The following is a 24333-nucleotide window of genomic DNA, read 5'->3' as shown; positions in this document are numbered from 1 at the left end:
AATTCTGTGGCTCCTCCTTAGGCTGACAGGACAGGTGCCTTCCCAATCCTGGGAATGTTCTAGAACATCACCAAGCTGCCACCAGGGCCTCACAAAAATGAGACTCTTGATGAGCAAAATCAAAAGGATAAAAATGAAGCCAGGAGCTGGGAAGGTGGTTCAGTGGTAGAATGCTTGCCTCGCATGCGTGAGGCCCTGGGTTCAATTCCTCAGCACCACATAAGCAGAAGAAGCTGAAAATGGTGCTGTGGCTCAAATAGTAGAGCACTAGCCTTGAGCTGAAATGCTGAGGGATAGCGCCCAGGCCCAGAGTTCAGGCCCCACAACCAACAACAACAAAAAATGAAGCCAGGTGTTGGTGGCTCATGCCTGTAATCCTAGCAACCTAGGAGGCTAAGATCTGAGGACTGTGGTTTGTAGCCAGCCTGAGTAGTAAAGTCAGTCTGTGAGCCTCTTACCTCCAAGTAACCAGCAAAAATCCAGAAGTGGAATTGTGGCTCAAGTGGTAGAGCTCCAGACTTGAGCAGAAAAGCCAAACAGGAGTTCAAACCCCAAAACAAAAGGGAGTAGAGAGTCAAGGATGATTCTAAATGCCTTGGCTAAGACCCTGAATAAGTAGTGATGTTACTAATCAGGCAGCAAATGTTGCCAAGAGCCGCAGTGCCAAATCTTTTCTTCCATTCCTTTTTTGTTGTTGTTGATACCAGGGTTTGAACTCAGGGCCTGGGCTTTGTCCCTTAACTTTTTCACTCAAGGCTAGTATTCTACCACTTGAGCCACAGCGCCACTTCCAATTTTCTGAGTGGTTTATTGGAGATAAGAGTCTCACGGACTTTCCTGCACTGGCCGGCTTTGAGCCGGGATCCTCAGATCTCAGCCTCCTGAGTAGCTAGGATAACAGGCGTGAGCCACCAGCACCCAGCTCCAGCAACTCTTTTTAAAGAAATACAAATCAGTGCTGACCTTGGCGCTTCTCCTCTCTGGGATGAGCTGGAAGATGAGGGCGGGGCCACCTGCCCACAGCAGCTGACATCAACCTCGCTAGGGCCAGGGCCATGAAAGCACTTGGGCCAGTCACTCAACCTCATGTGGCCTGTTTCTTTGTGTGGGAACCAGGCAGGCCTATCTAATAACTGTGTTGCCTGTGCCAAATCCATTTTAGGAAAATCAATCACAAGATGAAAAGCATTTTTGAAAAGGCATAAAAGAGCCAATGGAAGGTATTATTATTATGGCATCAGTAATTACAGACCCAATAGCTACACTAGAGGGGAAGGAGGGGCGGGAGGAGGGGAGGCCGGGGAAAGAGATACACAACAAGATGAACTGTCAAAATCCTCTGTGTCTCATGATCCAGGGGTTCCCAGCTTGGCTTAAGGAACAAGTAGGGGGACATTGAGAGCTACAGTACCACTCAACCCCTCCTTGCAAGTCACTCACACACGGGGTGCAAGAGCTGGGGAGTTAGTCATAATCATGAAGCAGTGTTGCTTGGTTTTTGAGGGGAAAACATGCCTTGCAAAGTTAAGGGGTCAAAGCAGCAGGTCACATCCTGAAAGCAAAACAGAAAAACAAAGCACCAGCAGGCACTGAGGGACAAAAGGCACTCTTCAAATCTGAATGCGACCTCTGGGACCACACCAGACTCTGGGACCCAGAACAAGGCTAGATGGACAAGAACTCCACTCCCCCAGCAACTACAAACGACTGCTGTTATTGGGGGAGGGGGGTGTTTTGTTTTATTTCATTTTGTTGTTGTTTTTGGTGCCTATACTGGGACTTGAACTCAGGATCTCACATTTTCACATAACTCTTTTCCTCAAGGTTGGTACTCTGTCACTTGAGGCATAGCTCCATTTCTAGCATTTTGCTAGTTCATGGAAGATAAGAGTCGGTTGGTGGGCTAGGAATGTGGCTTAGTGGTAGAATGCTTGCCTAGCATGAAGCCCTGGGTTCGATTCCTCAGTATCACATAAACAGAAAAAGCCCGAAGTGGCACTGTGGCTCAAGTGGTAGAGCACTAGCCTTGAGCCAAAGAAGCTCAGGGTTTAGTGCCCAGGCCCTGAGTTCAAGCCCCAGAACTGGCAAAAAAAAAAAAAAGAGGGGGTAGGTATCTTGGCTTTGTCTGCCCAGGCTGGCTTCAAACTATGATCCTCAGATCTCAGCAGCTGGGGCATGAGCCACCAGCTCCTGACTAAAAGCAGTTGTGGTTTTAAGGTCTCATCTAAAAGACACCCACCCTACGCCCTAAATAGCCTAGTATTTAAGGTATTCTCTGTAGAGGCATAAAAGACTGAGTGGATCTTGTAAGAATGTAAACTTAGGTTGTAAGGCAGTGGAGAGAGACCGGCTATTTAAACTCCGCCAGCCCCTTCAGGCAAGGAAGTACCTACACACTAAGGCAGGACACAGGAAGGCAGACGCAGCCTTTTAAGCAGAATGCTTCTGTTTCCATTATCATTTAATGCTGTAGTCAGTGTTGAACAATAATAAGAAACTGGCATGGGGAGGGGGTGAGGGCACCCAAATCCCAGGTGTACACAAGAAGAATGCTATTATAGACGTTGGTGAATATAAATAGATTATTACCAAATGTAGCTGCTAAGGCTGGCATCTTAGAGGCTACCTGAAGGGGAGGGGAGGGGGAGATTTATCTATTCCTGCAGCTGAACTCGTCACCAAGCTGGCATAGGCTGGCTAATTATCTGGGAATGAATATTTATGCAGTTTGGTTGTAGAGCACAGAGGGAGTTTGTATACCCAGGGTGTTGAAGGGAAGGGGAAAGGGACTTGGTGGTTTGTTTTTTTTTTTTTTTGGGGGGGGGGGGGGTCCAGTCGTGGGGCCTGAACTCTGGGCCTGGGCGCTGTCCCTCAGCTCTTCAGCTCAAGGCGAGTGCTCTACCACTTGAGCCACAGCGCCACTTCTGGCTATTTTTTTCCTGCTTATGTGGTGCTGAGGAATCGAACCCACGGCCTCATGCATGCAAGGTAAGTGCTCTACCACTCAGCCACCTTCCCAGCCCATGGGACTTGGTGATTTGATGGAAAATTGAAGAGGACAAAGCAATAAGAAGAATAAAAATGCCAGGCACTGGTGGCGCACGCCTGGAATCCTAGCCACTCAGGAGGCTGTGATCTGAGGATTGAGTTTCAAAGCCCGCCCAGGCAGAAAAGTCCAACTACCAAAAAGTCAAAAGCGAAGCTGTGGCTCAAGTGGTATGGTGCTAACCTTGAGCAGAAAAGCTCAGGGACAGTGCCCAGGCTCTGAGTTCAAGCCCCAGGACTGGGCAACAACAACAAAAAGAGTCATACAGACTTTTCTGCCACAGCTGGCTTTGAATCATGATCCTCCCATCTCACAGCCTCCTGAGTAGTCAGGATTACAAGTGTGGGCCACCAGTGCCTTTCTCTGCCTGCAGCTTTTCAGTCACAGCCAAAGCTACCTTCCATCTTTCCATCCCTGTGTGTCTGCTGGGGCTTTGTCTTTCCCTTGCTTGTATTCAGTTCAGTCACAACCTCCTGCCTGGCTATGCCCTGTCTTAAATGGCATTTGTCCTCCCTGATGGTGCAGACAGCAGGCTTAGGGTCTCTGCTGTCTGCTTGGCAATTGCTGCTCCCGCCTGTGGGGCCTCATCCAGTTCCCTGCGCTACTATTTAGCATCTGGCCTCTCTGATGATCCAAATCCTCATCAGGCTGAGAGCCCCCTGATGGGCTTGCCACCCTCGTCATCTTCATTTGTGTGTCGACCCTAGAGCCGGGAACAGAGTAGCTGCTCACTAACTAGTAATTCATGTAGGAGGGGTGAACCTTAAGGACATACGTCCTGAATTTCCAAAGATTCCAGCCTGGGTCCAGGCCACAGTCCTTAAGCCGAGACAAGCACTCCTTCTGCTAGGATCTCAACTCAACTACTAGATCAAGAATTCAAGAGCCTTACTGGAATCCCCCCTCCCTGAAGTTTGATGCAGAAAATTTCACCAAGATGCCCACTTCTGATGCCCATTCAGGTCCAGAGTGACAGTGGCTCATGACTGTCACTGGAATGAGGACAGGCTCTGGTCATAGCAGAGCAAAAGGTCATGCATGACTCCCAGACACACAGAAACCACATGGTATCAAAGCCAGCCTGGGCAGGAAAGTCCATGAGACTCTTATCTCCAACAATCCATCAGAAAACTAGAAGTGGCGCTGTGGCTCAAGTGGTAGAGTGCTCACCTTGAGCTGAAGAGCTGTGGGACAGTGCCCCGGTCCAGCATTCAAGCCCCACGACCAACAACAACAACAACAAAAAAGAAACCACATGGTAAACTCCAGTGGAATCTGTGTGTGTGTGTGGCAGTTCTGGGGCTTGAACTCCGGGCTGAGTGCTGGCTCTGAGTTTTCGTTTTTGCTTAAGACTAGCACTCTACCACTTGAGCCACAGCACCATTTCTGGGGTTTTTTGAGTAGTTGATTGGAGATGAGAATCTCATAGACTCTGCTGCCCAGGCTGGCTTTGAACCCGGATCCTCAGATCTTAGCCTCCTGTGTTGCTAGGATTACAGGTGTGAGTCACTGGCACCTGGTTGCCAGGTCAGTTTCGAACCTACGTGCCCCAATAACTGGTGGATTGGGTGTCTGCCTTCAGGGCGTGTGTGGATATGAATTTTTTGTTGCTTGTTTAGGCAGATCATGAAGAATTATTGTGGAGGAACTAGCTGTGAGGGCCAAATTTATGTTGGCTATTTGGAATGTAGAATGTGCTTTTCCCTGGAAGGAAAAGTGTCGAGGTTTTCCATACAACTGTCACGAACCCACTTATCCCCCCAAGTGCTAATATGACATTGCCCCAATATGACATTGCAGTGTGTCATTGTCTGTGTCTGTGTCTGTCTGTGCGCATGCGCGTGCTTGTGCTTTTTAGCTCAGGGCCTCCTGCTCCTGAATGGCTTTTTCTGCTCAAGGCTAGTGTTCTAATACTTGAGCCACACTTTTACTTCTGGCTTTTTCATGGTTAATTGGAGATAAGAGTTTCATGGACTTCCCTGCCCTGGCTGGCTTCAAACCTTGATCTTCAAATCACAGCCTTCTGAGTATCTAGGATTACACGCGTGAGCCACCAGCACCCAGCTATATGCTTCTGATTTCTTCACCAGGGACCCCAATAAATCAGTGAAGCCCAGAGCCGTTAGAGGGACCTGTGGTTTGTGTTCATGGCTAGGAGGTTCTTGTTCTTCCTGCTGGGTCTGCTTCTATATATACATATATTTATGTATTTAATATATATTTAATGTTATATATAATCTTTAACATTATATATATATTTATATATATATATATAGTGTATGTGCCTGTCTTCAGCCACAGCTCTACTTCTGCCTTTGTGGTGATTAATTAGAGATAGGAGTCTCATGGTCTTTTCTGCCCAGGCTGGCTTTGACCTGTGATCCTCAGATCTCAGCCTGCTGAGTGGCTAGGATTATAGATGTGAGGCACTGGCACCAGGCAGATGCTGACAGCTGCCTTGGATCTGGCCTGGTGGCCGTGGCCTGGCACTTCCGCCTGCCTCTTCTCTAGTTTTTCTTCAGGAGAAATCCTGTTATAATTGTGGAAATTGCCACGGACCCTTCTAGTCATAGTTCTTGTTTCTTTGCAATGTTTGAACTCAGTCTGCTTCTTTCCTGATTCTTCTTTCTTCTCTTCTCTCCCAAGGCTTTTTCTCAATGGGACTCTGCTGTTCTTCTGAATAAACCTTGTGCTGCTGCTGGCTGAACATTTTTAATGCTTGAGTTATCCTGGGTGGTCCCCTCTGGTGCACTGTTAATACCTTGTTCTTTGGAACCTGTGAGGAACACCTCCCTGAATCTATGTTTTAGGGGAGGGGGAGAGACTGGATTAGGCGTTTGGAAATGTATGGAAGTCTGTGGCCATTCAGTGGCTCACACCTGTCATCCCAACTACTCAGGGGGCTAAAATCTAAAGGATTGTGGTTTGAGGCTAGCTCAGACAGAAAAAGTCCAAGAGACTGTCTCCAGAAATAACAAGAAGGTGGGTGCCAGTGGCTCATGCCTGTAATCCTAGCTACTCAGGAGACTGAGATCTGAGGATCACAGTTCAGAGCTAGCCTGGGCAGGAAAGGCCATGAGACACTTATCTCCAATGAACCACCAGAAAACTGGAAGTGGTGCTGTGGCTCAAGTGGTAGAGCGCTTACCTTGAGCTGAAGAGCTCAGGAACAGCGCTTAGGCCCAGAGTTCAAGCCCCATTTACCAACAAAAAAAAAGAAAAAAAAAGAGCCAGGCGCTGGTGGCTCACGCCTGTAATCCTAACTACTCAGGAGGCTGAGATCTGAGGATTGCGGTTCAAAGCCAGCCCGGGCAGGAGAGACAGTGAGACTCTTATCTCCAATAAACCACCAGAAAACCGGAAGTGGCGCTGTAGCTCAAGTGGTAGAGCGCTCGCCTTGAGCTGAAGAGCTGAGGGACAGCGCCAAGGCCCAGAGTTCAAGCCCCACGACCGACAAAAAAAAAAAAAAGAAAAGAAAAAGAAAAAAAGCAGGGCTGGGCTGGGAAGGTGGCTCAGTGGTAGAGTGCTTGCCTTGCATGTACAAGGCCCTGGGTTCCATTCCTCAGCACCACATAAGCAGGAAAAGCTGGAAGTGGCACTGTGGCTCAAGTAGTAGAGTGCTAGCCTTGAGTTCAAGAGCTCAGGGACAGTACCCAGGCCCAGAGTTCAGGCCCCACAACCAACCAACCAACACACACACACACACACACACACACACACACACACACACACACACACACACACATACAAAGCAGGGCTAGACAGGCTGGGAAGGTGGCTCAGTGGTAGAGCGCTTGCCTTGCATGCATGAGGCCCTGGGTTCGATTCCTCAGCACCACATAAGCAGAAAAAAAAAAGGCCAGAAGTAACGCTGTGGCTCAAGTGGTAGAGCACTTGCCTTGAGCTGAAGAGCTGAGGGACAGTGCCCAGGCCCAGAGTTCAGGCCCTACAACTGGACAAAAAAAAAAAAAAGCAGGGCTAGAGTTGTGGCTCAGGTACCAGGTACCAGCCTTGAGCAAGCAAGCAGAAAAGCAAGCTCACAAAGCAGAGTTCAAATCTTAGTACTGGCAAAAACACAATCTGCCTATCACTCTTAGCAACTGTAGCATAGTCTATAAACTTTGCTACATCTCTCCTTTCTCTTGTTCTGAAATTAACAGACCCAGAGAAGAGCACTGGTGGCTCTTACCTCTAATCCTAGCTAAGGGGGCTGAGATTTTAGGATCATTGTTCAAAGCCAGCCCAGACAGTAAAACAACAACAACAAAAAAAAAATCCATGAGACTCTTATTTCCAAATAAGCAGCTTAAAAAGCCCAAAGTGGAGCTGTAGAGCACTAGCCTTGAGTGAAAAAGCTAAGGGACAGCACCCAGGTCCTGAGTTCAAGTCCACTACTGGCATAAGGGAAAACAAGCAAAAACAAAAGTGAAACACAGTGTCACAATATCAACAATCACAGAGAAGTCTGAGTTGGCCCCTACTTTTGCTTCCCCAGACAGTATTTCCTCTCTTTTCAATGAACACACTTATACACACGTGTGCATGGGGGCTGTCCTTAACTCCAGAAAGTTCTGGATTTCCACCTTCTGCCCTTGGCATTATGGGTAACCCACATGTTTTGCTTTGGCTAGTGGTTTTGAGCACAGTCTTATCTGTCATTCCTCACCAGAAGCTTCAAAAACCAGTCAATGGTTGGGCACTGGTGGCTCACGCCTCTAATCCTAGCTACGCAGGAGGCTGAGCTCTAAGGATCCAGGTTCAAAGCCAGCCTACGCAGGAAAGCCTGTGAGACTCTTATCTTCAATGAACTGTCAGAAAACTGGAAGCAGAGCTGTAGTAGAGCACTAAGTTTAAGCAAAAGCGCTCAGGGACAGCGCCTGAGTTCAAGCCCCACAACCAACAACAAAAGATGAGTCGATGATTAACTTCATATTTTTTCTTCTGCCAAAAGAGGGCAGGTGCTGGGGAAAGGAGCTTTATCATCCATCAGCCAGGCAAACCTGATGGGGGCTGGGGAGGGAGGCAGAGATCACATGATGTGAGCAAGGCCTAAACTGTCACTGCTACTGTTTTGTTGTTGTTGTTGTTGTTGTTGTTTTCGGTCCAGTCGTGGGGCCTGAACTCTGGGCCTGGGTGCTGTCCCTCAGCTCTTCAGCTCAAGGCTAGTGCTCTACCACTTGAGCCACAGCACCACTTCCGGCTGTTTTCTTTTTGCTTATGTGGTGCTGAGGAATCGAACCCAGGGCCTCATGCATGCAAGGCAAGCACTCTACCACTGAGCCACCTTCCCAGTCCCGTCACTGCTATTGTTTATCCACCTATATTTGGGGGGTTTTTTGTTACTCAGCATAGCACAGCCAATCATAATGAATTATAAAGTATGCAATAGATCTTAGATATATGAGTTACATTTTCATCCTACAATTTTTATTTTGTGTTGGTCCTAGGGCCTGAACTGAAGGCCTTGTACACTCTCCCTTGGATTTATCACTCAAGGCTCTACACTTGAGCCACAGCTCCATTTCCAGCCTTTTCATGGTTAATTGAAGATAAGACTCTGACAGACTTTTCTGCCTGGGCTAGCTCTGAACCTTGATTCTCAGATCTCAGCCTCCTGAGTAGCTGGGATTATAGACATGAGCCATTGGCATTGTTCTCCATCCTTCTATAATGGGGAAAATTACATTTTACTACAGCAATTCTACTCCCAGAGAGATCTTCAACAGGAAAAAAAATATCCAGACAAACCATCTAGAGAAATGCTTATACCAGTATTATACATAATAGCTAAAATGTGGAAAAAATCCAAATGTCTGTCATCTGAGGAATGAATGGGAAAACAATTTATGATTTATCGATATGATGGAATGTGATTCAGCAATTTTAACAAATGAAGTTCTGCTACATAACAGGACTTGGATAAACTCGGAAAACACTATGTGCAAGACTGGGAAATGGACATGATAGAAAAGAGCTTGCCTAGCGTGAAGCAGCCCTAAGTCTAACACTCATCCCTAAACAAAAGTAACAAAGTATAAAGTGAACTGTTAGGAGAGAAATTAAAAAAAAAAAAAAAAGAAAGGAAATAAGGAAGGAAGGGAAGGAAGGGAAAGAGGGAAAGGAGAGGGAGGGAGGGAGGGAAGGAAGGGGAGGAATGAAAAAAAGACCCAGAAAGGCCAAGCACCCTTGGCTTATACCTATAATCCTAGCTACTTAGGAGGCTGAGATCAGAGGATTGCTATTTGAAGCCAGCCTGAGCAGGAAAGTCTACAATTAATCATTGAAAAAGCCAGAAGAGCCAGGCACTAGTGGCTCACACCTGCTATCCTAGCTACTCAGGAGACTGAAATCTGAGGATCATGGTTCAAAGCCAGCCTGGGTAGGAAAGTCCGTGATACTCTTATCTCCAATTAACCACCAGAAAACCGGAAGTGTCACTGTGGCTCAAGTGGTAGAGTGCTCACCTTGAGCTGAATTGCTGAGGGACAGCACCCAGGCCCAGACTTCAAACCCTGCAGCCAACAACAAAAAAGCTAGGAGTGGCCTGGGAAGGTGGCTCAGTGGTAGAGCGCTTGCCTTGCATGCTTGAGGCCCTGGGTTCCATTCCTCAGCACCACATAAGCAAAAAGAAAAAAGCTGGAAGTGGTGCTGTGGCTCAAGTGGTAGAGCGCTAGCCTTGAGCTCAAGAGCTGAGGGACAGCGCCCAGGCCCAGAGTTCAGGCCCCACGACCGGACCCAAACCAAAAAAAAAAAAAAAAACAACTAGGAGTGGTGCTACAAAGTGGTAGAGTGCTAGTCTTGAGCAAAAAGAAGCTTAGGGACAGCACCCAAGTGCAGAGTTCAAGCCCCAGGATGAGAGGGAGAGGGAAAAGGAGAGGGAGAGGGAGGGAGAGAGGGAGAGGGAGAGGGAGAGGGAGGGAGGGAGGGAGAGAGAGAAGGAGAGGGAGAGGGAGAGAGAGAGAGAGAGAGAGAGAGAGAGAGAAAGTGCATTAGATACTGGTGGCTCACACCTGTAATCCTAGCTACTCAGGAAGCTGAAATCTGAGGATCAATCAAGGTTCAAAGCCAGCCCAAGCAGGAAAGTCTGTGAAACTCCAATTAATCACCAAAAAATTCAGAAGTGGAGCTGGTGGCTCAAATGGTAGAGTAAAAAAGCTAAGGGAATGAGGTCCTGAGTTCAAGATCCAGTACCGGGCTGGGTGCTGGTGGCTCACACCTGTAATCCTAGCTACTTCAGAGGCTGAGATCTAAGGTTAGAAGCTAGCCCAGGCAGAAAAGTCCATGAGACTCTTATCTCCAATAAACCACTCAGAAAAAGCCAAAAGTAGTGCTGTGGCTCAAAGTGGTAGAGTGCTAGTCTTGAGCAAAAAGAGGCTCAGAGCCAGGCGCTGGTGGCTCACGCCTGTAATCCTAGCTACTCAGAAGGCTAAGATCTGAGGATCCCGGTTCAAAGCCAGCCTGGACAGGAAAGTCTGTGAGACTCTTATCTCCAATAAACCACTAGAAAACTGGAAGTGGCACTCTGGCTCAAGTGGTAGAGTGCTCGCCTTGAGCTGAAGAGCTAAGGGACAGCGCCCAGGCCCAGAGTTCAAGCACCATGACCGACCCCCCCCCCAAAAAAAATGAGGCTCAGAGACAGGACCCAGGCCCTGAGTTCAAATACCAAGACTGGCAAAAAAATAAAAATAGGGGCTGGGAAGGTGGCTCAGTGGTAGAGCGCTTGCCTTGCAAGCATAAGGCCCTGGGTTCGGTTCCTCAGCACCACATAAGCAAAAAGAAAAAAGCCAGAAGTGGCGCTGTGGCTCAAGTGGTAGAGCACTAGTCTTGAGCTGAAAAGCTGAGAGACAGCGCCCAGGCCCAGAGTTCAGACCCCACAACTGGACCCAAAAATAAATAAATAAAAATAAAAAAGATCCAGTACCAGTACACACACACACACACACACACACACACACACACACACACACACACACACACACACACACACACAGATTAAAATGACCTAACTCAAGGAACAGGTTTGGAGGATATGGGCTTGTGGTGTTTCTCTTACTTTTGGTAAAAACCACTACACATCTATGGAGATGATAGATTTCACATTGATTTTTTTTTTAGTTTTTGCACCAGTCCTGGGGCTTGAAATAAGGGCCTGGCTGCTTCCCCTGAGCTTCTTCACTCAAGGCTAATGCGCTACAACTTGAACCGTTGCCACATCCAGCTTTTTGCTGATTAACTCGAGTTAAAGAACCTCACAGACTTTTCTGCCCAGGCTGACTTTGAACAGAGATCCTCAGATTTCAGCCTCCTGAGTACCTAGGATTACAGGTGTGAGCCTGTATATAATCCCATACATGTATATGTATGTTTATATATACATATCTATCTAGCTATCATCTATGGAGCTCAGGTTATTTCAGATAATTGAAATAACAGGGCTGTGTAGGCTCCAACACCATCCTTCTCTCTCTTTCGGGGGGGGGGGGGTGTGTGGAGGAGCAGGGGCTGTGAGCTTGGGGATGAGGGAGCACTATTCTTTTTTTTTTTTTGCCAGTCCCGGGGCTTGAACTCAGGACCCGGGCACTGTCCCTGAGCTTCTTTTGCTCAAGGCTAGCACTCCACCACTTGAGTCACAGCACCACTTCCAGCTTCTTCTGTATCTGTGGTTACTGAGGAATTGAACCCATGGCTTCATGCATGCTAGGCAAGCACTTACCACTGAACCACATTGCCAGCCCCAAAGGGGCACTGTTCTCAGATCGTCCATGGCAATGTCTCCAGCTAATTAAAAACACTGTGTGTAGAACTGGAAGGAGATCGAAATGCCTCCAGTCAGGACACATAAGCCTCCAAGACTAAAATGGCAATCATGACAAAAGCCTTCTGCTCTCGCTGTGAGCCGCCCATTCTCTCCTGGGCAGAACAATATATTTTTATGATATCTCTTACAATGTCAGATTTAATAGAGGAGAGAGAGAGAGAGAGAGAGAGAAAGCCCTCAGCTCCCCCCCACTCCTCAACTCAAACAGATACTCAAACATACATATACATATATGGGATTATATACAGGCTCACACCTGTAATCCTAACTACTAAGGAAGCTGAGATCTGAGGATAGTGGTTCAAAGCCAGCCTGGGTAGGAAAGTGCATGAGACTCTTATCTCCAATTAACCACCAGAAAACTGGAAGTGGTGCTGTGGCTCAAGTGGTAGAGCACTTGCCTTGAGCTGAAGAGCTGAGGGACAGCACCCAGGCCCAGAGTTCAAGTCCTACGACCGATGAAATTAATTAATTAAAAATCAAACCTACTAAGCGCTGGTGGCTTACACTTGTAATCCTAGTTACTCAGGAGGCTGACACCTGAGGTTTGCAGTTCAAAGCCACTTAGGGAAGGCAAATCCCATGAGATTTTTATCTCCAATTAACCACCAGAATACCAGAAGTGGAGCTGTGGCTCAAAGTGGTAGAGTGCTAGCCTTGAGCAAAAAGAGCTCAGGAACAACACCCAAGTTCTGAGTTCAAGTCCTACGATGGACAAAGAAAAAATTATAAATAAAAATTCAAACCTTTGCAGGGAAACCATGGCTCACACCTGTAGTCCTAGGGACTCAGGAAGTTGAGAAGAGGAGGATCCTGGTTCAAGGCCAGGCAGAAGAGAAACACCAATGGGATTCCCTTTTCAACTTATAGCTGGGCAACAGTGGGACAAGTCTCCTTTCTGAGAGATGAGGGAGGCTGAGATTTGGAGGTACAAGGTGTCAGGCCAACCTAGACAAGAAAGCGCGCTCCCTCTCCATGGGAGGGAACAGTATACACCTGCGCTCCCAGCAAGGCAGCAAGGCGGGTGGGCCTGAAGTGAGGCGGCTCATCACATCTCAGGCCTTGAGGGCAGACGTGAGACACTAACCTAAAAAATAACCAGTGCAAACCTGGGCCGGGAGTTCAGATCAGTGGTGTGATCACACACACACACACACACACACACACACACACACACACACACACACACTTCAAGCCTTCAAACAATGCCAGCGTTCCTTAACTTGTCACAGTGTGGGCTTTCAGGACAAGATTTTTGTTTTTGTTTTTTTGTCATTCATAGGGCTTGAACTCAGGACCTGGGTGCTGTCCCTGAGATTCTGTGCTCAAGGCTAGCGCTCTACCACATGGGTCACAGCTCCACTTCTGGTTTTCTAGTGGTTCATGGAAGATAAGAATCTCATGGACTTTCCGGCTCCAGCTGGCTTCGAACCTTGATCCTTCATCTCAGCCTCTTGCATAGCTAGGATTACAAGCAGGAGACACAGTTGGCTGGCTCAATCAATGTGCCTTTAATTTTATCAAGTAGTAAAAATTAAATGGAAAATTCAAGTACTTTATTTATATTTTCCATTTCCCCATAAGCTTTCTATTGTAGTTATATGGTTTTAGAATTCAATCTATCAATACAGACATAAATGAGATTCACTTTCCTAAACCCAAATACATAGAGTAACAAAAATAGCCAAATAAACAGGAAAATTCCATGTAATAAATTCACCCAATAAGATAATGGTAATTATTCTACAAGATGGATAGAAGTGTACTTTCATTAAATACACCAATACAAAAAAATTTTTAAACTACAACCATAATGCTTCTAGTTTTAAAGTAGAAATGGCCATCCTTGCTGGGTGCTGGTGGCTCACACCTGAAATCTTAGCTACTCAGGAGACTGAGATTTGAGAATCATGGTTCAAAGCCAACCCAGGTAGGAATGACCAGGAGACTCTTAAATCCAATTAATTACCAAAGAGTTGGACGCAGTCATGTGGCTCAAGTGGTAAAGGTGAGCTTTGAGGGAAAAAGCTCAAGGACAGCACCCAGGCCCTGAGCTCAAGCCTCAGGTCTAGAGAAAAAAAGAAAGAAAAAAGAAAAAAGAAAAGGCCATCCTCTGTTTCTTTTTCTTGTCTGTGATGCTTAGTTTCTAATTAATTTTGAAGTGTCAGGATCTTTGAGCTCCTTGAATAAGAGACTTGTTAAATATGTAGGTTTTTGTTTTTCTGAAGGAACTGGTTGTTTTTTCACAGGTATTTGTGGAAAGCCACATTTTCACTATGAGACATCCACACTGGAACAGAAGCTGAGACAGGGAAGGGGAAAAAAAAAAAAAAAAAAAAAAATCAATGAAACAGCGCCACTTAGTGGTAGAATAGCAAAATTATCTGTAGGTTAACAGTTTTGTTCTTTTTTTTGGGGGGGGGGGTCCGGTTGTGGGGCCTGAACTCTGGGCCTGGGTGCTGTCCCTCAGCTCTTCAGCTCAAGGCTAGCACTTTACCTCTTGAGCCACAGCGCCACTTCCGGCTTTTTTTTCTTTTTGCTTATGTGGTGCTGAGGAATCGAACCCAGGGCCTCATGCATTGCAAGGCAAGCGCTCTACCACTGAGCCACCTTCCTAGCCCAAGCTGACTGTTTTTGTTTTTGTTTTTGTTTTTTGCTTATGTGGTGCTGAGGAATCGAACCCAGGGCCTCAGGCATGCAAGGCAAGCGCTCTACCACTGAGCCACCTTCCCAGCCCAACAGTTTTGTTCTTAATTACAAACTATCAGAGCAAAATTAAGCCAGCCACCGGTGGCTCACGCCTGTAATCCTAGCTACTAAGAAGGCTGAGATCTGAGGATAACGGTTCAAAGCCAGCCCAAAAAGGAAAGTCCGTGAAACTCTTATCTCCAATAAACCACAGAAAACTGGAAGTGGCACTGTAGCTCAAGTGGTAGAGTGCTAGCCTTGAGCTGAAGAGCTGAGAGACAGCACCCAGGCCAGGAGTTCAAGCCCCATGACTGTCAAAAAGAATTAAGATGAGTGAAGATTTTAGAGAAATTATATCATGTATTGTGTTGATTTGGGTGTGTTGAATAAGGAAATGAACCCATCATACCCCTGGGAAAAGTCAAAATGAGGGCTGGGGATGTGGCTTAGTAGTAGAGTGCTTGCCTAGCATGCATGAAGCTCTGAGTTTGATTCCTTTGATTCCTCAGAACTACATATACAGAAAACGCTGGAAGTGGCACTGTGGCTCAAATGGTCAAGTGCTAGCTTTGAGCAAAAAACTCAAGGACAGTGCCCAGGCCCTGAGTTTAAGCCTCAGGAACTGGCAAAAAAATAAGTAAATTTTAAAAATAAGGGCTGGGAAGGTGGCTCAGTGGTAGAGTGCTTGTCTTGCATGCCTGAGGCCCTGGGTTTCATTCCTCAGCACCACATAAGCAAAAAGAAAAAAGCCGGAGGTGGCACTGTGGCTCAAGTGGTAGAGCGCTAGCCTTGAGCTGAAGAGCTGAGGGACAGCGCCCAGGCCCAGAGTTCAGGCCCCACGACCGGACCAAAAAAATAAAAAATTAAATAAATAAATAAATAAATAAATCAGGCCAAAAAAAATGTCCAAATGAAGGACTAGAAAGCTTTAACATGGCAGAAAATAAATTAGCCCTAAATACAGATAGTGGGGCGATCTCAGCAGCAATTTGACCTAATCAACATGTGAAACAAAGAAAAGCAGTGAGTCCTTGGATCAGGGGAAATTTTAGACGTGTCCATGAGCCTTTAGAATCATGGACTCATGAAACAGTATCAATACGAAGCAACTTCTGTGCTGGTAGCCATATTTTATAGGCAAAATCAACCACAGCTCTGGGAAGTTAAGAGTTATGGTAGGTAAGGTCAATACTTGCTTGTCATTGTTTCAAGTTCTGTCACCCTGTATCTAGTTCTTCTATGTCTGCCATACAGAACAATCTCCATGCCTATAACTCCTGTTTAATGATAACTAAAGAGCAGCGCCATGAAGTCAGGTGCCCGCGTCTCCTGCCTGCAATCTTAGCTATTCAGAAGACTAAGATCTGGAAGATCATGGTTCAAAGTCAGCCTAGGTAGAAAAGTTTAGCTTTCTGTCCAATTAGCCAGCAAAAAGTTAGACCAGAGGCATGGTTCAAGTTGTAGAGCACCAACGATGAGAAAAAAGAGACCCTGAGTTCAAGTTCTAGTATCGATGTGTGTGTCTCTGTGTGTGTGTGTATACATACAGTATAGCATAAGTCCCTCTTGCATGAACTCTGGCCAAACTACAAAGGCTCAGGGTCTTTATCATACATAAAGTACATACAGTCACTGAACAATAACTTTGATTCTTTCAAATTCCTTGTTTACAAAATGTACTTGCGAGCCCGGCACTGGAGGCTTACATCTATAATCCTAACTACATAGGAGACTGAGATCTGGAGGACTGATGGTCAATCTCACAGCTCATGGAGAAAAGTCTCCAAAATAATGAGCAAAAAAGGTCTGGGAAGGTGGCTCAGTGGTAGAGTGCTTGCTTTGCATGCATGAGGCCCTGAGTTCGATTCCTCAGCACCACATAAGCAGAAAAAGCCGGAAATGATGCTGTGGCTCAAGTGGTAGAGTGCTAGCCTAGAGCTGAAGAGCTGAGGAACAGCTCCCAGGCCCAGAGTTCAGGCTCTGTGACTGACAAAAAAAAACTAGCAAAAAGCAGGGTGGGAGGTATGGCTCAAGTGGTTGGGCACCAGCCAAGCAAGCCCAAGCACAACCCCCCCTTCCCCCACACACAGAGAACTAAGAACAGTAGGGCCCTAAATACAAGACTGGAAATCACCAGCTGTAATTAGCTGGCACAAAATAGATTGTCAAGCTCTTCAAAGAGTTATAAACTTCAGGTTATTTTTAATGACTTGGAGGAGGTATACAAGCCATCAACAGGAGAAATTACTAGATCATAGAGGAACTTCAATGTTTTCATTTGGCATCCTCTTAGTGTTGTTCGAATATGTGTGAAAAGCACAATGCTTATTGCAATTTTAAATCAATAGGGAAGGAATATTTCAAAGCTTGCTTCTATAATCCACTCTAGATCCTGGAGCTCATCTAATTGTGTGTGTGTGTGTGTGTGTGTGTGTGTGTGCGTGCGTGCGCGCGTGCGTGCTTGCAAGTGCAGGCATGCACTGCTCTTAAGAGCTTGAACTCAGAGCCTGGGTGCTATCCCTGAATTTTTTTACTCAAGACTAGTGCTTTACCACTTGAGCCACGGCTCCACTTCTGGATCTTCAATTAGAAATAAGAGTCTGCCCAGCTTAGCTTTGAACCACAATCCTCAGATCTCAGCCTCCTGAATAGCTATGATTACAGGGGTGAGCCACTGGGTTAAACCTTTTTTTTTTTAAATTATTTATGTTTGTTTGTTTGTTTTTGGTCAGTCATGGGGGCTGAACTCTGGGCCTGGGTGCTGTCCCTCAGCTCTTCAGCTCAAGGCTAGTGCTCTACCACTTGAACCACAGCGCCATTTTCGGCTTTTTCTGCTTATGTGGTGCTGAGGAATCGAACCCAGGGCCTCATGCATGCAAAGCTAGCATTCTACCACTGAGCCAACTTCCCAGCCCCTGGGTTAAACCTTTTTAAAAAAAATTTTTTTTAATTATCTTTAAGTAGTTCTACAAAACAATATATGAGTACACAGTGTCTGACAACAACTCTCTCTTAACCCATCCCTTCTGGGTTAAACCTTTCAGTGAGACCTTTGATTATAAGTCATGTGAATGCTGAAGTCTGCATTCCCAGGACACATCTTCAAGAAGGCAGTCAATGCTACAAACTCCCTGCAGTGTAAGCACACGGCTGCTCAGCCTAGAGATTGAAATCATGAAGTCACGAGCCAGGGAAAGGGAGCCTCAGCCAGAGATTTCCATCGGCAGCAGAGCGCTAAAAGCTGTCAGGGCATTCTGTTATCTGGGCAATGGGTTGTCCATCTGTTCTGAGACTGACAAGGAAAAAAGCAACTAAGGAGAAAAGCAAGCCACAAGGCATCCTGCCCAGCGTGACTCTGCTGCCCTCAACTAGCTAGGATAAGACATCCCAGAACACTACCCCTCTCCCACTTGCTACATGATGGTGACCTTTAAAACTGTGTGAGGGGTGGGTCCAGGGCCTTAAGACTGTAATCCTAGCTACTCAGGAGGCTGAGATCTGAGGATCACAGTTCAAAGCCAGCCCCAGCAGGAAAGTCTTTAAGACTCTTATCTCCAAAGAACCACAAAAAAAAAAGCCAGAAGTGAAGCTAGGGTCCAAGTAGTAGAACACTAGCCTTGAGCAAAACAATTCAAGGATAGTACCCAGGCCCTAAGTTCAAGTCCCAGGACTGGCACCAAAACCAACACAAACCAAAAGCTGGGGTAAAACTCTCTGAGCCATGACAGCAGGACATATAAATCCTATAAAGAACTTTTTGAACAAACAGTCCAGCAACTTTTGGACAAATTCCTGTCTCTCCTTTGTAAAATGAGGCTGTATTAGGGTCATGGTTGCTGCTGTAAGAAGTGTCAGCCTAATCTCCTCCATCTTCTTACCCAGTCTGTCCGTTGTTTGTGCAGCTATAACTGTAAATGTTAAACCCTTCCACAATGCAGTTTCTGTTTCTCACATCTCACATGAACCCAGCCCTATAAACTATGTTGATAGTCCCACACAGCTGCTACTCCCTGCCCATCGGGTAGCCTGTCAGGTTACTGACTTTAACAACTCCTTTTCCTTTGTATGTGACCATGTGTCAGTGATTTTCTTTTTTTTTTTTTGGGTCCGGTCGTGGGGCCTGAACTCTGGGCCTGGGCGCTGTCCCTCAGCTCTTCAGCTCAAGGCTAGCGCTCTACCACTTGAGCCACAGCGCCACTTCTGGCTTTTTTTTCTTTTTGCTTATGTGGTGCTGAAGAATCGAACCCAGGGCCTCATGCATGCAAGGCAAGCGCTCTACCACTGAGCCACCTTCCCAGCCCATGAGTGATTTTCTTGGGGAAGCCTCTCAACACGTTTATTTCCAAACCAGAGGCTCATGTCTGTAATCCTAGCTATTCAGAAGGCAGATCTGAGGATCGTGGTTCAAAGCCAGCCTGGGCAGGAAAGTCTGTGAGACTCTTCAATTAACCAACAAAATGCCAGGAAGTAGAACTATGGCTTAAATGATAGAGCAAGTGCCAGCCTTGAATAAAAAAAATTAAGGGACAGGGCCCACGCTCTGAGTTCAAGCCCTAAGACTGGCCCAAAAACAAAAGAAAGAAAAGAAATCCTACACTACAGTACTGTGAGAATTAGAGATCAGTGATGTATGGAGTTCAAGTCTCACAACCTAGAGTTGCTCAGGGAAGTGGAAGGCACTTCCTGCCCACCCCCTGGCTGGGTATGGCCTTGTGACTGGTTCTGGCCTCTCTCCCTGTTTTGTCAGTGACCATGGTGTAGAGAAAAACATAAAAAAATCAGCAGAGCTGTGAGGACTCTGAAACTTGTGTGTGTGTGTGTGTGTGTGTGTGTGTCTGGGAGCTTGAATTTAGGGCCTGGGTGCTGTCCCCTGAACTTTTGTGCTCAAAGCTAGTGCTCTACCACTGTGAACCACAGCTCTACTTGTGGCTTTTTGGTGATTACTTGGAGATTAGAGTCTCATGGGCTTTCCTGCCCATTCTAGGTTCGACCCATGATCCTCAGATCTCAGCTTCCTGAATAGTAAGTGTGAGCCACCGCACCCAGTATTGACCAGGGATTTTTTATGTGTTTTCTTAAAGGAAAGGGAGTAAGATGCCACTGGACTCTCGTTTCCTAACTAGGGCTGGCAAGTACAGTATAAATTTCTCAGATGCATAACTGTGCTTCATTCATCTTGAGTAGCCTGGTAATTTGTTCAGAAGCTGCTGAGTCTAGCCAGATTCTTGCTTGAAATCTTGATGCTTAACAACATAAAAGCTTGTCCTCCCATAGCCTCCCTAATCCATCCTCACAATCTGTAAAATGGTGTACAAACACCCCACTCCATTGAGGGTGGTAAATTAGATGTTGCAAGGCCATTACACTGAGTTTGTTGAGTGCTTGGGAAACTGTAAGTTCAAGATGTACCCACTAGGAATATCCTGAGTCTTTGTCAAGAAAGAACTCTACTTTATGACCGGGTACTGAAGTTTGAAATCAGGACCTTGCTGAGCTTGTTTATTCAAGGCTGGCACTTTACCATTTGCGCCACACCTCCAGCCTGCTTCTCTGCTGGTTAATTGGAGATGGAACCTAGGGACTGACTTCAAACTGCTATCTTCTGGATCTCAGCTTCTTTTTTTTTTTTGGTGGGGGGTGGGGGGATCCAGTAGTGGGCCTGAACTCTGGGCCTGGGCGCTGTCCCTCAGCTCTTCAGCTCAAAGCTAGCTCTCTACCACTTGAGCCACAGAGCCACTTCCAGCTTTTTTTTTTTCTGCTTATGTGGTGCTGAGGAATCAAACCCAGGGCCTCATGCATGCAAAGCAAGCACTCTACCACTGAGCCACCTTCCCAGCCCCTGGATCTCAGCTTCTTGAATAGCTATACCTGTGCCCAGATATATTTTATTTTTACTATTTTTGTGCTGGCACTGGGACTTAAACTTAAGGCCTGGGCATTGTGCCTTACATAACTTTTTCTAAAAATCAAGATTGGTACTCTACCACTTGAGCCACAACTCTACTCCCAATCTCATTGGCGGGAAGGCGGGAGGGAGAGCTAGTTGGAGATAAGAATCTCACAGAGCCAGGCACTGGTGACTCTGGCCTGTAATCCTAGCTATTCAGGAGGCTGAGATCTGAGGATCCCGGTTGGAAGCCAGCCCAGGAAGGAAAATCCGTGAGATTCTGACCTCCAATTAAAAACAAACAAACCAGAAAACCTGTGCCTCAAGTGGTAGAGTGCTTGCCTTTAACTGAAGACCTCAGGGACAGCGCCCAGGCCTCGAGTTCAAGCCCAGGCCCTGAGTTCAAGTCCTACTACCAATTAAAAAAACAAAGTTACAGACTTTCCTGCCCCAACTGGCTTGGGCCACCTGAGTAGTTAGGCTTATGGGTGTGAACCACTGGCTCCTGGCCTAGCTATGTTTCTTTTGAATCCCTTTGCAAATGATATACAGCTTGTGGTTGAACAGTGGTTTTTATCTCCAGGAGAGGGGCTGTTTTTAGTTTGTTTTTAATCTGCAGCCTCTCAATGTTACACGGATAAACATGTTTAATACATTTAAGTACATTTTGAAGGGGCAAAGGACTGGTGGGCACGGTTTGCTGGCTGATTTGCTGAATCTGGCAGCTCTTTCAGAAAGAACACGAGCCAGGAACCGAAAACTCTACTAACTACCCCTAGATTAAACTGGGGCACGGGAACAAAGCATCCATGTGTTCATCCTGCAAAGTTGTACCAAACCTCTTTCTAGGTCAGCCTTTCACCTTGTTGTCTCTGTGTCGGTCGTGGGACTCGAACTCAGGGCCTGGGCGCTGTCCCTGGGCTTTCTGCTCTGGGCTGGCGCTCTACCACGGTGAGCCACAGCGCCACGTCTGCCTTTTGGCTGGTTAACAGATGAAAGTCTCACCAACTTTCCTGCTTACACTGGCTTCGAACCCGCGATCCTCAGATCTCAGCCTCTTGAGTAGATGCATTGATTCCGCCCTTCCCCGGACCCGGGCGGGGAGGGAGGGTCGGGGCTCTCGGGCGGGCGCAGCCGTTAGGCGCGGGTTCCGGAGGCCCGGGGCGGAGGGGCGGGTCCCAAGCCTCCGCCGCGGCCTCGCCACCGCCCGCCGCGTCCCGGGAGCCCGGGGCGGCGGGGCCCAGCGCCGGCCACCATGCTGCAGAAGCAGGAGAAGGTGCTGCTGCTGAAGACCTTCCAGGGCCGGACGCTGCGGATCGTGCGCGAGCACTACCTGCGGCCCCGCGTGCCGTGCCACAGCCCGCTCTGCCCGCAGCCCTCCGCCTGCCGCAACGGTCAGGGCCGGGGCGCACGGGGCGGGGGAGCGGCCGGGGCCTGGCACGACGCGCGGAGCCGCGGCCTGGCGCAGCGGGGGAGGCCGGAGACCGGCGGGGGGCGGCCGGGGCCTGGCACGACGCGCGGAGCCGCGGCCTGGCGCAGCGGGGGAGGCCGGAGACCGGCGGGGGGCGGCCGGGGCCAGGCACGACGCACGGAACCGCGGCCTGGCGCAGCGGAAGGAGGAGGCTGGGGCCCAGCGGGGACGGCCGGGGCCTAGCGCTGCGGAGGAGACCGGAGCCCGCGGCCTGGCTCGGCGCGTGGAGCCGCGGCCTAGCGCAGCGGGGGTGGCCCAGGTCGAGCGTCTGCCGCTCGGGGACGCCGCGCCCACCCCCAGCTCTGCCGCCGCTGCGGCTTCCGGGTCTCCCACCCCCTTCCGCCCTCCGCCGCCGCCTCTCCGCTCGCCCCGCCTTGCTGCGGAGCGGCCAGTGACACTGGCACCCGCTGCCTCCCCGCCCTGGGTTGGGGTTCTCCGCAGGTTGGGGGAGCCTCCCGCAGCTTGCTCGGCGAATTGGGGAGACCCGGGGGGGGGGGTGCACGAGCTCGCTCCCTAGTGGGCACTTGCTTGCTTCCCCCAAATTTGCACCCCTGCTAGAGCTCCAACACTTAATGGCGCCCCATCGTAGGATCTGGGAGTGATCTGGGCCCTCCTTGTACAAACGTCCTGGGGAACTTTGGAATGGAGAGGGGCTGTTAGGGGGCCCCTTTTTATTTTATTCTATTTTTATTATTATTAGTGTGTGTGACAGTACTGAGGTTTGAATTCCGAGCCTGGGCCTTGTCCGAGAGCTTTTTCCACTCAAGGCTGGTGCTCTACCATTTGAGCCACATCTTTACCTCCAGCTTTTTTGCTGGTCAATCATCCTTCCAGGGCTGGTTTCGAACTGCTGGCACATCTCATCCACCTGAGTAGCTAGGATTGTAGGCTTGAGCCACTGGTGCCCTGCTCAGGGTGCCCTGTAAGTGAGGGAAGGGTACTGACCCTTCCCTTCGGTGGGAGGGTGAGCTCAGCTTTGGAGCCTTCTACTGTTGGTTAGGGGTACAACGTGGCTACTGTTTCAATTACAGCTTGGCTGAGTAGCTCTCAGCTAGATGGAAACCGCACTGTCCATTGCTTGTGCATACTGAATGCCCTTTCTAGTCAGTTCTAGTCTTCTGGGCCTCGGACCTCTGAGTATGTGCATAGCTTGAAACCCCAGAGAACACACCGAGTGGTTAACACACACATGCATTTGAATTGAGTAAGTATGCAAGTGATAGATTAACCCAGAAATACTCAACTCATGCTGAAAATGTACTTGTCTGTTTTTAAAATATCAGTCATACTTTCCTGCACCACTGGCAGCACCATAAACCATGTTGAATTTGTATTTATCACAGCTTCATAAAAAAGAAGAGTCTGAAATCTAAGGACCGCAGGTTGAAGCCAGCCTGGTAAAAAAATTTGACAGCCGGGCGCTGGTGGCTCACGCCTGTAATCCTAGCTACTCAGGAGGCTGAGATCTGAGGATCGAGGTTCAAAGCCAGCCCAGGCAGGAGAGACCGTGAGACTCCTATCTTGAATAAACCACCAGAAAACCGGAAGTGGTGCTGTGGCTCAAGTGGTAGAGCGCTAGCCTTGAGCTGAAGAGCTGAGGGACAGCGCCCAGGCCCAGAGTTCAAGCCCCACGACCGACAAAAAAAAAAAAAAAAAAAATTTGAGACTCTTTATTTCCAATTAAGCACCAAAAAAAGCTGGAAGTGGATCTGTGACTCAACTGGTAAAGGATTGCCCTTGAGCGAAAAGGCCAACTAAGAGCATGAGGCCCTGAGTTCAAGCCCCCAATATCAGTAGAATAGAATAAAACAAATAAGTGGATTTCCCCTGAATTTTGCTCCTTGACCAAAGTCTGTCTTTGCCTATCCAAAGCTTCAAGGTAGAGTGAAAATAGGCAATTATTCTGGACACCAGCCTGCCATAACACTGAAGTGGAAAGTTGGCTTTGAAATTGTTACCTAATTGCTCTCATTTTGAATTACATTTCAGATGGGAAGCTGTTGAGTAGTGATGTGACTCATTATGTAATCCCAGACTGGAAAGTTGTTCAAGATTACCTTGAGATCCTAGAGTTTCTGGAGTTGAAGGGAATTATCTTCATGCAAACAGCTTGTCAAGCTGTGCAACATCAAAGGGGCCGGAGGTATGTGTTTTGCTTTATTTATTAATTTATTTATTATTTATGTCAGTCATGGGGCTTGAACTCAGGGCCTGGGTAAATCCCTGAGCCTATTTTATGCTCAAGGCTAGCGCTCTACCACATGAGCCACAGCACCACCTCCAGTTTTTGAGTGGGTAATTGAAGAGTCTAATGGGGACTCTTCTTCCCTGGCTGGCTTCCAACCACAATCCTCAGATCTCAGCCTCCTGAGTAGGTAGGATTACAGGCATAAGCCACCAGTACCCAGCTGCATTCTTTATTT

The 24333-nt window shown here is 47.8% G+C and overlaps 1 protein-coding gene across 1 annotated transcript in view; it reads left to right on the top strand.

Moving 5' to 3' along the window:
- The first annotated feature begins 21646 nt into the window (after positions 1 to 21646).
- Dis3l (DIS3 like exosome 3'-5' exoribonuclease) overlaps positions 21647 to 24333 on the top strand; it is a 38333-nt gene continuing 35646 nt past the window's right edge. The window contains exons 1-2 of the mRNA XM_042687731.1: positions 21647 to 21833; positions 23900 to 24053. Coding sequence (XP_042543665.1) covers positions 21695 to 21833; positions 23900 to 24053 — 293 coding nt within the window. The 5' untranslated portion in view covers positions 21647 to 21694. The remainder of the gene's footprint in view (positions 21834 to 23899; positions 24054 to 24333) is intronic.

Source organism: Dipodomys spectabilis, unplaced genomic scaffold (assembly GCF_019054845.1).
Source record: "Dipodomys spectabilis isolate Male_0828 unplaced genomic scaffold, ASM1905484v1 ptg000108l, whole genome shotgun sequence".
NCBI classification, from domain to species: Eukaryota; Metazoa; Chordata; class Mammalia; order Rodentia; family Heteromyidae; genus Dipodomys; species Dipodomys spectabilis.
The sequence above is the reverse complement of the archived record's forward strand: the minus strand, read 5'-3'. Positions and strand labels throughout refer to the sequence as shown.